Source organism: Ammospiza nelsoni, chromosome 2, assembly GCF_027579445.1.
Source record: "Ammospiza nelsoni isolate bAmmNel1 chromosome 2, bAmmNel1.pri, whole genome shotgun sequence".
Classification (NCBI taxonomy): Eukaryota; Metazoa; Chordata; class Aves; order Passeriformes; family Passerellidae; genus Ammospiza; species Ammospiza nelsoni.
The window spans coordinates 39,879,223-39,896,635 of NC_080634.1; the positions used below are offsets into that span (position 1 = coordinate 39,879,223).

The 17,413-nt window shown below is 41.2% G+C and overlaps 1 protein-coding gene across 1 annotated transcript in view; it reads left to right on the plus strand.

The window, feature by feature from the left end:
* FAT3 (FAT atypical cadherin 3) overlaps nt 1–17,413 on the plus strand; it is a 394,792-nt gene that overhangs the window by 167,160 nt on the left and 210,219 nt on the right. The window contains exon 3 of the mRNA XM_059466196.1: nt 15,646–15,960. Within this exon, the coding sequence (XP_059322179.1) occupies nt 15,646–15,960 (315 nt within the window). The remainder of the gene's footprint in view (nt 1–15,645; nt 15,961–17,413) is intronic.

Below are 17,413 nucleotides of genomic sequence, written 5' to 3' on the forward strand. Positions count from 1 at the left end.
GCAGCAGCGTGGCAGTGCTGCTGCTGGGCAGCCTTTGGGCACAGCCAGCCTAGTGCTGTCCAGTTAGCCTGTCCTGGCATGACTGGCACCGGTACCAGTCTGTCAGTGCCAAGCACTGACCTGGAATTAAAGACATCTGGCTATGTCAGTACTGTTTGCAGTTCACACCTGTTGGGAAGGATGAAAGCTTGACAAGAAAGTCTCACAGATATGTATACTTGGCAGAAAGATCTCTGAATGTAGAACCTGAGAATGAAATAGAGATGGAAGCAAGTTTTGATATAGAGGAAAAGGATTGCTGAGCCAGTCTTACTGGATAACTAAGAAGGCAAAGGGTATGTTAGTTAGAAGGGGTTTTATGGCTTACAGCAAAGGATAAACCTACCTCAAACAAGATGTTTTTACCAAGTAGAAAGATACCACAGGCAAACAAGACTGACGATGTTGCAAGTGGAAAAAAGGTCTCAGAATATTCCACTGCAAGAAAACCGAAAAACAACTTCTAGCTTAAACTGTAACATACTAACTTTCAGTGATTGGAGAATAGTAACATAAATATGGTAATTATAGTCATTATGATAGGCTATAGGTGAAAGTTAAGGTGTAGATTGGTTCTTCTGTATTAAGATGCTCAGCAGAGTAAAGTATATAATGTAATCTAAACTAAATGGTCTTCAGGCCTGCCTGCAGCTGGAACTGACAGCTGTAGGCACAGGCTCTGTCACCCATGACCCTGGATTGCTGTAAGGTCTTAGATACAATAAACTGCATTTTGAAGAGCCGCCTGGAGTCCCACATCTCTTATTCAGGCTCTTACTCGCACCCCTGGAGTATGAAGTAGGAATGTGTTCCACTCAGGCATTTTGGCTATGGAACTTTCCTGATATGAGGTTTTGAATGACAAATTTTCCTCTTGTTCGCCTTCAGGATCTCAGTGAATTTGTGTTTTACTGAATATCACTGGTGCAAACATTTAATCGTTTAGAATAAGTACGAAGTGATTCATCTATTTATTTTGAGAGGTTGAATGCCTGACCATAGTATGTTTTCTTACATTTTACAATTTAATAGTAGCCTGGGGTGCTGTATTAATTTTACTTTACTGCTCCAAGAGGCTAAGATATGGCTGTTTGGTTCTCTCATGCTTTAGCTTAGCAGTGCTCTGTGAGATTATGGTGACTGCTTGGTAGCTGGAGCTTTACTCTTCACTTTGTGTTGTATTTCTGACTGATGCTGGGCTTACCCCTCCATTAAACAGGTGCAGAAGCACCTGGCTACTGGTAGTTTATTAATGTTTGTCAAGACCTCCTGAAGTGATGTTGTATAAAGTTTAACTATTTTCTAAAGAATGCCATCCTTCAAAAATTCCTGTACACTGGGTCTTGAGGGAGAGAGTTTGATTGCAAACCATCACATTTGAAACTGAAAGTAAAAAAATGACTGACTGCTGAAAGCTGCTTTATGTATTTGCTTCCCACTGGCCCTGTTATGCTGTACCTTCCCAGGGTCAAGACAAATATAATTCCATCTTGTAGCAGTAAAGACAAATAAAACCAAAGATATTGTTATTTTTATTGGGGTTTTGGTCCTCACCACAGTATGTTTATAAGGTAAACTCAAGTTTAATGCAACATATTTACCTGTTCAAGAATCAAGTCTCAAACTGCACTTTCCCAAGTATGCTTTCCTGAGGAAGCCAGCACCTATCAAGTGTGCTGTCAGAGTTTTAGTGTTCAATGCTGGACAAGTGGACATGCTGCATCTCAATTAAGAATGGAAGATAAATGGATGGCAGTAAATGGAGGTCATGGGTTAGAAGCATTTAATGGAAGAAATGGAAATGAAAATTGGAAAACAATCTAAGGGATCTTGAGAAGATAAAAGCAAAGGAAACTCAATTAGAGGGAGCCATGCTTCCGCTCTTGGATCAGGGATAATTTCCTCAGTTTTGTTTGATAGGGTTTATTGCTTTCGCAGTCAGCAAAGTTGCATTATAAATAAATAATTACATTCTATTTTATGATTTCCTCAAACTGATGCATTTCAAACAGTGAAAATATAATCTCCATTTCAGAATGGTGTGTAAATAGACAAATAGACTTTTTGTAAGTGCAGCCTATCAATTAGCCCTAGGCAAAAGCCCACACTGGTATTACTGAATGTTAAGAACTTAAGGCATAAAATCCAAGTATATTTTTAAAGCTGAAATACTCACAAATCAGCTGAAATACTCACAAATGCTAATTGTTTATGAAAGCTTACAATGATATATTTAACTGCATACGGTGCTAGATTTGCAAGGCAATCCATGCAGGGAAAGCATCCTATGCATTTATGTCTGGTTATTTACAGAAAATAAAATAAATCACCTTTCCTTTTCATCCTTTTCTTTTGAAATATATATGTCTGTGAATGTGTATGTACATGCATTTTTATACATATTGTACCTGTCTCTACGTATATACAACATGATGATTAAGTTTGATAAAGTGATAGAAGTCGCTGCAGTGCATAATGAGCACGTAAGTGTTGTGTCCACAGCAAAGTCCTTATTTTCTGTGTCTTATTTCATTAGGGCTCATGATTGTGGTTTCCCTCAAGGGATCACACAGTGTGTATTGGTACTGCAACATTTCATTATTTACTTTATCAGGATGCTCACTTGCCTTGTCTCTTTAGGGACCTTAGTTCGCCTCATCATAAAACACTTTAAAATTGAGCTGCTGCAGTTGATGTGCATGTATATATGCACCACCTGGGGAAGGCAATACTAACTCCTACAGACTGCATCTGAGCCTTGTCCTGAATAGCAAGGGAACATCTGGGTGGATGCTGAAGTCTCAGCACCCCTTTAGTGCCAGGCTGCCCACTTTGCTTCCCAGTGATGTGAGTAGAGCCAAAACATCTCCTGGAACTGCAAACAGGTAAAGCTGGTAGGAAGTGTCATGACTTTGGAAGATTCCAGTGGCATAAGGGCTGACCACAGGAAAGGTTATCCTTTGGAGTGCAGCAGCCAGAGCACATCTATTTGCTTCTCTCTCTTCAGCCAAAAGGAAGCACCCACAGAGTCACTGGCACTGTTCCCAGTAATCTAAACGATAGAGTTGTCTGAGTCAAAGCTTTTATTGTACGGCTCTCATTTGCCACAGTCCCGTGTGTATCTCAGCTTTCTTCTGCCTTCTCTTCCCTTCTCCAAAGAAGAATATCCTACCTGTGGGAGATTTTTTAACATAAATATAAGACTAGTGCTTCCCCAAGATTAAAAAACTGGTGCTTACCACCAGTATACTCTGTCATATTCCCATATACTCTTTGAACCTTGGATTTATTACCACACCGAGTATGGAGAGTGAAACAGAAGTGTAATTATGGTCTGCTTGTGCGGTGTCTGTGCTAGGTTTGATGTTATAGCTGCTGCTCCATTTCCTGTATGAAAGGTAGAAAATTAAACTTCTGACTATCTCAGTGATCATGTGCAGTTTTTCCTGTGGAGGCACCGTGAGGTTGCTCAAGGGGATTTGGAAAAAATCCAGCATGGAAACGTATCCTACTTAATTCACTTTTTGCAGTCACAGATAGGGCTGTAGGTGAGGTGCCTTCCATACAAAGCTTGTAGCTGTCTCTAAGACTTTATTATTGGAAAGACACTTAGAAACATCAGGGATGCTTCACTTGGCAATTTGTAGGTCTTTATTTCATACTAAGAGAGAGCCAGCTTAATTGTGAGAAGCCTTTGAAGACTGATGGGAGTTTTTGGTGAAAGGTGTATGCTGGTGGGGTAGTTACTAGGAAATGAGAAAAGGAGCTTCAAGAGAGTTGAGGGGTCATCATGCCATCTTCACACAAAATAAGAACATTAAAGAAAACCCCAAAAAAAACCACAAACTTTTAAGGAAGGTGGGTTTTGGTATGATTTGGTGGGTATCAGCTTTTCATCTATCAGTTACCAGCTACCAACAGGGGCTTGTGGGTTAGTATTAAACTTAGTTAATGCTAAGTTAATACTTATGTGGGTTAGTATTTAACTTAGTTAAATCCAGAATGACATTGTGAGTGAAGACATCATGTTAGTGTGGTTTCCCTGGAGATGTTCAGCATCTCTGCAGAAGGTGCCTCATGAGGACTGCTTTGTGGATGTTAAGTTCCCATTCGTGTAAAAGGTCTGGGGTGTTAGAACCATTCTTGTTCTTAGAAATGCTACCAGAGAGAGTTTGTGTGTGTTCAACAAGGGACATGGATCTCTTGTCCTTTCTGAAGCAAACAAAAGAAATGCTCCTAATGTTCTCAATGTCAGCAGGTGATCTGAACAAAATTTTGGCCTCCAGGCAACCCTCTTGAATATTTTTCTGCTGCAGTCACTGAAACTTCTTTCCAGGGCAGAAGCAGCAGCTTGAGGTGTTTTTACATGCTCTGGGTAAGAAGGATGAAAGGCAGTGAGTCTCCTGCTCAGCGTCTCTAGAGAAGGGAGGCTAGAGTACACCTAAAAGCATATTTAAGAAAAACTGAAATGCTTTACTTCCGGGCAATTTAAAGCTGTAGTACTCATCCAAAACAAGTCACTTTTTTTTTTTTTTTTTTTTTTTTTTTGACACGCTTACCGTGGAGTACCGTGGTGCCTGGTATACAAAACCAGTGTGATGTAGTGAAATTAAATGTGTTTTCTCCCCATTGTGGTTCTGGCAATGAAGCTGTTGGGACAGCATAAAATGACCACTGGATGTTGGGCATCCCAACAGGGAGCAGTGCAGCAGCCCAGCATCACAAGTGAAATTCTTCTTTACCAAGCTCCTTGGAGAAAACAGCTGGACATTGTTAGCAGATCTGTAGTGCTTAAAACAAGAAAAAAAATCATATAATTTGATCTCATCCCTTTTATATCTCTGTCTATTCTATATTACTTTTATACATCTTTACTAAATGATCCTTTTCTAACTATACCATAGCATATATTTGCTGTGAAATATTTTTCCCTCAACAGTTTGTAGCTCTCATTTGCAGATGTCTGAGATTATTCCAGGAATTAATCATCTGCTTAAAAAAAAAATAAAAATAAAGAACATCAAGCTGATTGCTAATTTTATTTTTCCTGCCTTCAGTTTCCAATCATTAGAAGTCGCTCCACCTTATTTTGTTACATTAAAGAGCCCTTTGCTTCCCAGTAATATTTCCCCATGAACCTTACATGGATTTTTCTAATCAAGTTGCCTCTTCATCTTCTTTTTAATAAGCTTTGCAGATTGAAATCTTAAACTCCCTTACTATAAATCATTGTCTCTGCTCCTCAGACTGTTTTTGGAGCCTTTTTTTATTCATCTTCTCCAATTTTTTTTTTACATGCTTTGTAAAACAGACTACAGAGCCATGTGTGGTATGTCTGCGGAAAGGAAACATGGACAGATTAAATGATGCTCCTGTGTTGGCTTTGAGCATCACACTCCTCTCTCCTGCTCTGTTCATGTTCAGGGGCAGCATGGCTATTAAGCCATTTAAGAGGTACTCTTTCTCTCCTTTTTGACTGCTCCTCTGGGTTAATGTTTGGATAGAGAGATAAAGGCAGATTCCAGAGTAATGTTACTTTTTTCATAGGGTTGCTCTTTTGCTTTGGGCCAAGAGAAACAAGTAAGAAGGAGAGCCGGGGAGTGAGTGGGAAAATTATTCTTTTTCCAGTAAAATATACATACTCTGATTTCAGTATAATATATTTAACTGAAAAGGGAAAGACATTTTCTAGCTGGAATATCCCAATATCTCCTTGTCAGCTCTGGCCAGCCACCCTGGGCCAGCACTGCTTGGAATGCAGGATTACTTGCGCTCCAGGGCAGCCTTCCCCAGCACCAGGCTCCCTGCAGAGCTGCCTCTGCTTCCCTCCACCTCCCTCACTACTGCTGCAGAACACCTGAAGCAGATTGGCACAGATTTTGCACAAGGGCTCCCAAAGCAATGTCTTGTACTGCAGGGACTACAAAAGATGCAGATCTTTCTGTAAAGGAAGAGGATCCGGTACAGAAGTCCCTGGCCAGGACTTTCATCAGAATCCTTTTGAGCATGCTTTGCCTTTTTTCTCCATATTTTCTTTCTGCTTCAACTTTGCTGCACTTATGATCTTATTTCTAAAATAACCAGGAGCAAACCCTTCTTTTTAAAATAGTTTCCCAGTCCTGCAGGCAGAGGACACATGGGTCGGACTTTGATCTCTTTATTAATCTGCTAAAGAGGATGTGTGAAAAATCTGGGTTACTCTGGGCATTAGCCAGAACCTTTGAGAAAAAATGCCCCCATTGAAACAGATTATTATTGAGAGTTAATAGCTTTCATCCTTGGTGAGGATTTCTGCTGGTGCCATTGCCACATTTGGTTTCGTTGGGAAGGCTGCGGAGGTGGGCACAAGGCATGCAAGGGTTTGGAAATCCCAGAAGTGCTCAGAAAATAAGGCAGAAGTTGTCATTTGCAGTAGGTAAAATCAGATCCAGGGGGAAAAATACAAACAGAGAGGCTATAATAATGAAGAGAGTTGTATGGAATTCATGTGTGGCTAGAAATGCTGTACCCACAACTGCTTTAAAAAAAAAAAAAAAAAAAGAAAAAAATGGGGCTTGGTCAGTAGAGTGAAATTACACCATCAGCTGTTGTTTTTCTGAAATACAATAAGAATGTATTCATACAGTAGATCTTCCTGCAAGGGTTTGTGATAGTTTGAGATACCTGAATTTTACATTACATCTGCTACAGCCACAAAATTTTGCTTTTTGTTTGTTTTTCTTGCCCATTTGGCTGACAAGTTGAGTCTGTGCATATCCAGGGAATAGCACAAAGTTCACTCGGTGCGCTGGCATTGTATTTTGCTGTGCTTCTGAGACCAAAGAGAAAGGTGCATCTACCACACTAAAGGGATGCCCGTAGCAGCCCAGATTCCTAAAAGTTGAACAGTATGGCTCAAGCCATGCAGGGTGGCAAGAAATCCCTTTTGTCGGAGCAGCATCATGGTTTGCCCCGTTGTTCTCAAGCACTTGGCGCAAGTAGGGAATGGGACGTGGCAGCAGTTTTGTCTTCAGTGGGGCTTCATGACTCCTCAGCCTGGTTTTATTGCTGAGTTTTATTGCATTGTCTGGCAGGTGATGGAGTGTGTTAAGCTTTGATAGAGGTTATTCATAAATGAGCGGTTTCTTTCCTGTATTTGTGCTTTTGAAGGCAGTTTGTTCCAGAGTTGTCCATGCTGTAATTTTTGTTCATCCATATAAGATTTTTTTTTTAATAATTTTTCCCCAAGCAGAAGATATTAAAGCAAGATGAATATGGATATTTCTTAAAATAAGTAGAGGGATATGATGGAAGACAGAAAAATGGTAATAAAGCCTAGTCAGGTAAAAATGTTGGCACATCTTATTTCATTTAATTCATAAGTGGAAGAAGATAGAGAATTTATTTGACTAAGCCTCTGGTTCAGTGTCTTGATGATATGTTTGGAAAATTGCTCTGGAATTGATGTGTAAGTGACCTTGAAGATGTCGTATTTAAGTGATAGCTCATTTTGATGTGAGGTTGTAAGCCTCCCCCTTGGCCTCAAATAAAGCAAGCAAAGGAACTCAGCATTGAATTTAAGAAATTTCAAGGTAAAGAGGGAAGAAACTCTCCTCAAAACTCTAAATATAAATAGCCTGGAAGGTCAAGCACCTAATCTGAGATGTGCCTCTGTTTCAGTGCTATTAAAATGCTGCTTCACTGGGAAGTTTGCCCTTGTGGCAGCAGTCCCCCAACCCTGGTGTCAGCCTTGGGACACCTGGATGTGACAGGACTCCAGAGAAAACTCCGTCCTTATAGTGGGTGGCACTGCCAATTCAGTATGCAACATTCACCCTTGGAATAACATTGCTCCTATATATATGTATGTATACTAATGCTTTCATAAATATGAATGTGTTCATATATGAATATTAAAAAAATAAAATACCTTTAAAAATAATTATTTTTGTTTGAGAGGGCAGTGGCCAGACCTGAACTTGACTATTGCTTTTAGTTTGTTGAACTTCCCCTCTACCTGTAGTAAATTAGGTTACTTTTATGTTTTGCAGCCTGAGGCAGGGCTGGCCAGAATTCCTGCTCGGCCAGGACACCACTCCCAGCCTGGTGCTGAGGTCCTGCCAGTTTAAGCTGTGCTGATGGGCTGTACCTGATTTAATGGCCCTGACAGAACACAACTGCAGCTGCACTTTGCATTTAAGTCACATGAGTATCCCTCCCTAATCGGGACTGGACCAGCACCTCAGAGGTCAGAAGACTCACAGAGTCATTAAGGTTGGAAAAGACCATCAGCTCCAGCCGTTAAAATTTGGGAGTTTCCCAATGTACCTGAGCTGGATTTCAATCCAGCTGGCTGTGTTTGATCTAAAGCGTTGCCTGCTGGTGGTTTCCTCTCTGAGCAGCAGTGGTTTACAGCCCCTCTGTGTGCTGGTGCTCTGCTCACCGCAGCAGCAGCACTGCTCCCTCCTTTGGGAGGAGCCAGCAACTTGAACTTGCCTCTGAAACACATAGTAGCAATATTGGTAGCAATCCAGCCTGAGTTGTAAAGTGTATATTACTTACCTGCTCATCTATTGAATGCAGATATATTGCATTTATTGACACAGTGAATGTCCTTGTGATGATTCTGGCTGGTTGTGATGGTCATGATATCATCTGTAATATCACGGTAAAAGGTTTATGTGCAGACTAATTCAGTGTTGGAAATAGCGTTGCTGAGGATTGGCTTTCTAAGTCTCTTTTAATGCTATGGGAACTCAGATGTGATATTCACTACAGAAACTGCACTTTGAGGTAACAGTAAATTTGTACATTCAAAACATCAGTAAAAAAGAGACAATCAGAAGTTAAGCCCTAAACAGGAATGTAACCTGCCTTTCCTTATCTGACAAGTGCTGTTTATGAAATATGTTTTGTATTTCAACCAGACATAAGAATATTAGGAAGTTGTAGGTATGTATAGCCTCACAAAGTTAATATTGCTTTTGGACTCGTTCCTGGGCATGATCTAATCTCCATTTAAGTCAGCGGAGATTTTTCTTCTTGCTTCAATAGGAATTGAGTTTGTGTTTTAATACACAGTAAAGCCTACAAAATTTGTGCAATAAAATAAAAACAGGAGGGCACACTTTGCTCAGTGGGGGGCCCTAAATGAAGGCCTTGGAATAGCGTTTAATCACCAGAGAAAGGAGGCAGGTTTTCCAAGCTGCCAGCTGCAAGCCAGGGGGGGATGAGCGATAGGTCTCCTTCATGCTCCGCTTGAGTTTGTGCCTGATGTGATACCACCACTGCCTGCATGCAGAACTGACCCTGGTTATTTATGGCTTGAGAAGACTTTAAAAAGGGGTCAATATAATCTGTGGTTTATTCTGATTCCCACTGGCTTTGGTGGCCCCAGTGTGCTGAATCGGTCTGGCACTGGAGCTCAGGTTCATGTCTTTCTTATGCTAAAACTGTTTAATCCTTTGGGTTATATTTACAATTTAGCCTTTAATGAATAAAATATCTCCCAAAAGATGTATGCACTCTGCTTTCACGCACACAGAACTATTCTATGTGAAGGACCTAATTAAAAAAACCCCAAACAATCAGTTAGGTATAACGTTAGTTTTCTTGAAATCATACATATTCTCCCTTAATTGGGTGTGAAATTCCTGTCTACAAATCATGACATTTTGGTTGATTTTACATTCACTGGTTTGATGAATAATGGGCTTGCAACATTTTTTAAACTTTTCCTGCTTACAATAGCTCTCCACTAAGTGTCCTTCAAAAATCACATCTCTGCTCAATGCAAGGAATCTGAATTAGCTCTGACATTTGCATTTGCGCTCACAAATCTTCCATGGCTCCCCTGTGTGCCGATATGTGATGGAGGGATCCAGCCAGATCTTGGGGGTAGGAGCATGGGTAGGCAGATGTAAAGCCTTCACCTTGGTGCAGCCGGATGAGGTACGAAAGTTCTTTCTTCCCCCTCTGTACTTTAGACAGGAAAAAAAAAATTAAAAACTCATTATGCAACTATTTTCTTCTCAAGCTGCTTTTATTTATTGCTTCTTTCCCAGCAAGGCAACATAAGCGAGGACCTTTGGCTGACAGCTCAGTGACAATCAAGGTGTTGTGTTTACTTCCAGGAGACTCACAGAGTCTTTGATAAAGGATCATGAATAATTAGTAGCATTTTGGAATCGGTGATTTTTCTCTTTCTTCCTTTGAGGGCTGTAGCAGCCCTGAGTACTTCACTGTTAGTCGGCATTCCTTACGGCCTAATTTCTGTCATTTTAATTTGGAGACAAACCAGATTCTGCTTTGTAGCTGGTTTGCACTGAGCCCCTTTGTTTGGAAGCTGGAGGAGGGAGAGGCAGATGGGGGCTCTGGAAATGTTCTTTTCTAGCATTTCATGGCAGAAACTGATGTGGCTCTTGGGCCTGTGGAGGGAGTTTGTTGGTATCCTGAGTCTGGAGTCAGGAAGGTGCATGTGGTACCCTTAGCGCTTCAGTCACCCTGAAGGTTATATATTTTTATGGTGACTTTAACCACTAAACCTTGCATTTGCACCAGCAAGGAACTGGCTTGGGTGGGAATGGGCATATTGCACTCTGGTAGCTGGGAGTGTCTGGGATTGTGTTAGTGTGGTGTCTCTTCCATCCTGTGCTGCAGCTTGTGATGAGGGCATGTTCTGCCTTTGCTGCCTCCCATCCCTCCTCCCCGCCTCTACAGCTGCTCCTGGACCACGCTCTGGAAATAAGAGGGCCATTCACCTTATCTAACCTTTCCTGATTTCCCAGTCTGAGATGCACATTTGTGTAATTAGCTCAGACTCCTGAAAAGGGGAGGAAAATAAGCAACATCTTGTGTCACTGAGACTCTTCTCAATTGATAATTGATGCAATATGTGTCCCTACAAAACTACTGCAATATTTTGAAAAGGAGAGAACTAAGTGTTTATATGTGGCATTTCTGTGTGGTAGTTTTTGGAAGAGTAGCAGATACTTCATAGTCAGTCTTCTTTTCCCATAGCTTGTTCATCGTTTACTGAGTGCATGGCTACTTCTACTGACAACTTTTGTAACATGGGCTACTGAGCCACTCAGCAAAATCACATTCTGTGTTAGTTTCTGCAGCTCAGCCAATAACTTGGGTAGAAGAATAGGTTCTGTTGTCTTGTCTCAGTACCAAGGTGCCAGATGATGGGAGATTCTGGCCTGTCCCTGACAAGCAGTTGCTCCTGCTGGATATCCTCCTTGTTGAATATTTGCACTCTCCTTTTTCTGCCATTGACTTCCAGCCATCAGACCTTAGTTTGCTTTTCTCAGCTAGATTAAAGAGCTTTGTTACTCTCTTTTGACTTTTCCATGCACAGCTTCTTACAGACCACCAAGTTGTCTTTTAATCTTGCCTTGAAAAAACTAAACAGAATTGAACTCCTTTCAATGTTTGTGCTGTTGAGGGTATTCATGAAGGATGATCTGACTTTTAGGAGGAACGTATGTGTGTAGCAGATATCCATGGCGATGGGCACCTATGTAAACAGCCAGGCTGACAGCTCCAGTAAACATTCTCCTTAAGAGCTGTGGCAGGTCCATCCATCACGCTACCTATATACACAGTACTGTCAAATATGTAAAGTAAACAAACAGGGGGCAAAAACGAGGTGATGAAAGAAATAATGCTTTTCTCTAATCCCTCTTTGTTTTAAGAGCCTCTCAGGTTTCTCATCGTGATAGTAAATACATGACTTTCAGATATTTTTTGGGTGGACCACATCATTTGAAGTGGTCTGGTGACAGATGTACAGCAAATCAGTGGGAGAAGAAAGAGGGAAACCCTGATTCTTCATCCTCTTTAATAGTTTCTTTTTTTTTTTTTTTTTCCTTCATCCTTCATAATGCTATGTCTCATTGTGTCCAATTGCAGGAGCAGTACAGAAAACATTATTATCCCATTATTTTTCAGGGAAGGAGGGAAAACAAGCCTTAAAGAGAAACAAGCACACAACCTTTGCATTGCTGGCACATTGCCAAGCCCGAGGGCTGCACTTAATTTACATATAAATGTGCTGAGGATTTTATTCAGCAACTAATGCACTCTGTTGTTATTTTTCACTTACAGTGTTTGTAATGCACGTGGTGGTTGGCAAATTGCGTGGGGCATATGTACTTGGAGGAGAGCAGTGGCAAGCATATTAGTGGCAGTGCTCTTTGGATTGTTGGCTGGCTTTATTTCTGAGGCTGCCCTGGGCCTCAGGTAGTGCTGGCTCCAGGCCTCCAGGGATACTGCAAAATCCAGCTGAGGGCAACATAAAGAGCTGGCTCACAGATGTGTGCTTGGATTTCAGCTGTCTCATGTAAAAACACTCTGTGGTGCCTTCATGGTGTAGCATCCCGGTGGATGAGAACATCTGTTTCATCTGTCTTGTTCAGAAATGTGTCTGCAAAATCTTGGAACTTTTTGGGTTTTAGTCCTCTTGAAATTTTCATAATTTCTGCAGTTGTTTCTTCTTTATTTTTTTAGTTCAGGCATCATTACTTTGTTCACATTTATCTTCTAATTGGCAAGCAGCTGTAAGAGTGCACCACAAAAACCCATCTAAGAAAAGCCCTTAGAGCTGCGCCCAAAGGCCTCTCCCTCTTTCTGCTCCTATAAAGCAGGAGCTGTTACCTGTTAATATATATGAGCTTTGAAGTAAGTGATGTGTTTATGAATTTATTGTGATTTTATCCAAGGATATTCCCCTCCTTTCTCTCAGCTTGAACTGAGAGAGAGCCTATCTGTGGACTACCCAGGGAATATTTTGCAGCTCCTGATCTCAGCTCTGTCAGCCACTTTGCATTCATTCAATAGTGATGAAAAAGTAGTGTTGATGACCAAATATCATCATTACTCTCAAGGGTTAACACCTCATGTGAAGCTGGCATTTGGCATTCCTCTGGAAGGATGTCATCCACACCTGTGTGGAGTGATCCATTAAATATCTGGGCAGCTTGTGTATTCTTGTGGGTACTACCTTTATATCTATATATGGGTGTACAGCAAGGAGGCATTTTGTACCGAACGTTGAAGAGCATGGTAGAAGGTATTACCAGAATGATGGAAGGATTTCCATGTGGAAAACCTGAAAGTGAAAAAAAGTCTTCTTATTCATCAAGCTTCTGTGTGGTGTTGACAGGTGAAACGACAAGACTTATTGAGGAAAAGGAATTAATTGTATCTGGGACCTTTTAATAAATCAAAAGTAAAAGTAAGAACCAGTGTAGCAGACTTGTTGACAGTAGATAATGCTTGTTCAATGATCCTTCCCTTCTGAAATACAGAAATGAAAAGTGACTGTTGCCAGGAGTTATAAAATGAAGGAATGACTCAGAAGATAGATTTATTATCACCTCAGTATCAGTGAAATTCAGCTTCATAAACATAGGTTAATCTGCTAAAACCTTCTGTGCTCTCACTAGGGGAGAACCTTATTTATTTCAAATTTTGTTCAAAGATGTAAAATAATTCTTGTTGTCTTCTTAATAAATCATCATCTCTAGTATTACTAATATTCATCCTTTTTTTTAAAATTATTTCCTATGTGGATTTATTTTATTTATTTCTATGGGTTGTTATGGGCACTTCTCATTCTTGCAGTGCAATTTCTCTTCTGGACTTGCAGGCTTTTTTCATCACAGTTCACCATATATTTCACCTATGTTTCTACAGAAACTCATTACATAGCACAGGCTGCTGCTAACAAGAATATTTAGAATACACTCTGTTTTTGTCCTCCAGTGCTGCCCTGCTCACCTAGGACGGGTGAATAATATGCCTGAGTGAGAAGGACATGGATCTGAGTTTACTATGAAACAACCTAAGCTCACACATGACCAGAATCAGTGCTGCTCCTTTCCCCTCTCTCTGTTATACGGCTGGTCAAATGTTAGGAGTACACTTGTCAGTTCAAACTAGCATTAAAAGACATTTAAAAAAATCCAAAACTTGAAAAAAAATTGTAGTATTAAAAATATATATATATATCTTATAAGGCAAGAGCATGTGGCACCTCTGTGACTGTGTGGTTGGGTTTTGTGCTACCTTGATAACTTTTCTAAGACTTGAAGCTTAGAAGCTGCACTGTCGTGGAAACAGTGCTGTCAGATCCTTAAAAAACCCCCAACGCCAAAAAGACACTCATATCTTTCATTAGTCCTGACCTTAGAGCAGCTCTGTTGTCAATGATTAACTGGTAATTTTGTTCTAAATAGCATCAAACACATCTGAGACTGAATTCAGGTTTCTTGTGTTCCTGTTTTGCCCTGCAATTCCTCCATCATTTGCCATCTACTAATGACATGATTTGGTGGTTTGCAAACAGTCCATTTGAGTATTCCTTAAGCTTGAGATCCACTGCATTAGTGTGTCTCTCAAGATTTAATAATGTTGTATTAGGAGATGAACATGTTCTTGATACATGTGTCATAGAAGTGGTGAGGAATTGCATTTGCTTATTTTGATGCTGGTTTGATTTTGTTTGTGGTGCTGGTGTATTTGGTTCTCTCTGCACTCGTGGTCAGTGCTTAAGCCAGTGAAGGTTTGGACTATGCCAATACAAGCAAGTCTTAGAGTGGCAGAATTTCTGCTTTATCACAGAATCACAGAATGACTTGGTTTAGAAGGGACCTGAAGGGTCATCTGGTTCCAACCAGACACAAACCAGGTGTTCATGTCAGGAGGAGGATGGATTTTTAAAGCACTTCAGGCAGAAATGAGGTGGGTGGAAGCCCTTCGTGCCAGGACAGTTCAGGCACGGGACTGGTAATTCAATCCCTCCCTGTGGCTCTGAGCCAAAATCACACCAGCATCAAAATAAGAAAATTCCCTTCCTCATCACTTCCATGACAGAAATATCAAGAACCTTTTAATCTCCTTATACACAGACAGACTTTCTCTTTTGTTTCTTATGACCAGGTGGAAAACCAACTGATGTTTTCTTACACCAGTAGGTAAAGTGGCCAAGCCTTTCCTTCCTCTCTGATAAAAGAGGATAGAAATATATTTGTTATATTCATTGTCTAAGGACTACTGTGGGAGCTTTTGATTGCTTGTTATCCAGGATTTTGGCATTGCGCAATGAGTGAGCTCAATTTTAAATTTACTGAACTTGGATGGATTATTTTAAATTGCCTCCTAGGTTTTCTTCTTTAACAAGAGCACAGGCAGGAACTAGAAAAGAAAAGCCACTTTTTTTTTTTTTTTTTTGCGCGCGATTCATTGTCAGTGGTTGTATCCCTCCCTACCAAGGTTTATACAAGCCTGCATCACAAAGCAGAAAACGATGGTGTTTCATCTGTTACTCTGCCAGCTGCAGTTCTAGCAAAGAAATGGCTGTGGCATTAGGGCATTTATGAAGAGCCATCCTTTTACCTTCCCTCCCTCTCAATTTGTTGGGACAAAGGATTGAGTTGTTGAGCTGAGTTCACAAAACAATTCCTGCGCTTAGACTTCTGCTTTCATTTGTTGGACAACTTGAATTTTTCTACGGGTGGAGCCTTTGTTATATGCTGAACTCTGTAGTACAGCCCCATGAAAATAGATGTGATTTCTTATTGATCCTATTTGTGACATCCTCTGCTTGCTGTTTTTCTACAGGAGTTATCTACACAGCAGATATTCTTGACCGGGAGACGACCAAGTCCTACTGGTTGACGGTGTATGCGACTGATCATGGTGTTGTCCCACTCTACACTACTATTGAAGTCTACATTGAAGTGGAGGACGTGAATGACAATGCCCCTCTCACCTCTGAGCCTATCTATTACCCAGTCATCATGGAAAACTCCCCAAAGGATGTATCTGTCATTCAGATCCAAGCCCAGGACCCTGACTCCAGCACTAATGAAAAACTGACTTACCGGATTACAAGTGGAAATCCCCAGAACTTCTTTGTAATCAACCCCAAAACAGGTAACAAAACCCTGTTGCCTCAAGGCAGTGGGAGAATGCAATTTACATATTTATTGGCTTTCACCCCTTCAGGGTGCACTGGTTTGCTTTCCAGACCTCTGTTTTCTGGTGGCTTCTGTGTCTAAAGCATCTTGTATGTGTCTGAAGCATTCTGCTTTGCATTGGTGTGCAAAGGCGCTGGCAGATGATGCGCTGCAGATGTGCTGCTGCAGCAATCACTCTGCCCTGGGTCACTGAATCACTGCTGGCTGTTGCCTCTTCCCTGCGTCTGCAGGGATGAGACTTTGCTGCCCTGAGTCTGCAGAGCCGTGCTAGGAAGCAGATTCAAGCTGTTGCAGGTTACAGAGCACTGTTTCACTCCTTATTAGCTGGTGTAGCACCACTGGAGTGAGTGACATGATGGCTGGCCAGCACGTGTAATCAGGCTCCATGTTAAAGTAGGTGGATTTAATTCTACAGCTTGCTGTACACAAAAAGACAGTTTAGGTCACCTAAACATCCCTCTGGCCTTTAAAAATAATCCAAGTGTTTGCATTGATTTGTAAGTGCTGGGGATGTAGCCTGTGGGTGCAGCGTGGCAGAGATGGTGATTGTTTTAAGTTAAAATACTGTTGTTAGCTGGTAGGGGGGCATGGCACCCATGCAGAGCAGCTGTGCACATATCTGTACCCCAGGTGCCTTTGCTGAATGAGACTGATAAAGAAATTGCCCCAGGAGATGTAGCCTGCAGTCTTGGATGGGTGGGCACCTGCCAGGTGCCCACCTGTGCTTGGCAGCTGGTATTCTCATTCCAGCATGTACCCAGCTTTTCTCACTCACTGGGCTTCTGGGGACCCTCCAGCATGATCTGGAGCTGGAGAGTCGAGGGGATCTTTCAGAGCAACATGCTAATCTTTATGAAGGTAGTTCAGTTTTCACACAATTCACACAGTGCTCCTGCTTCTTTTCATGCTCCTAGTTTTGTTCTGGGGTTTTGATTTTTTTTTTTAAGTTTATTTATATCCTGCAAATTTCTAAACAGCTAAAAAACTAGAAGGAATAGACATGCGAGGGAGCATTTTTAATTTTGTGTATGGAAATGATGTTCACTAAATAGGTTTTCAACATTTGGTTGGGCATTCCTATTACAATATGTGGCATAAGAAGGGGTCAGGATCTTCTCAGGCATAAGCCCAGGTGAAGAATTATGGAGAATATATAATCACTGTGTTCAATCTGCTGAGCCCTAAGGCGCATATCTCACTTATTTTTAACACTTGGAATGGCCGAAGATGCTCTTCCATCTGCATCCCTTCTCCTCCTCCCCACCCCATAAATCCCATCTGGGCAAAGTAGCAGAGTTAGGACTCACAGTGTTTAATGCTTGTGCTTCCCTTCCATCAGCTGCTCCCGCAGAGCAATCTGCTTAGCACAGCCCTGCTTATCTGCCAGGGTGAGCCTGTGACAAGGACTG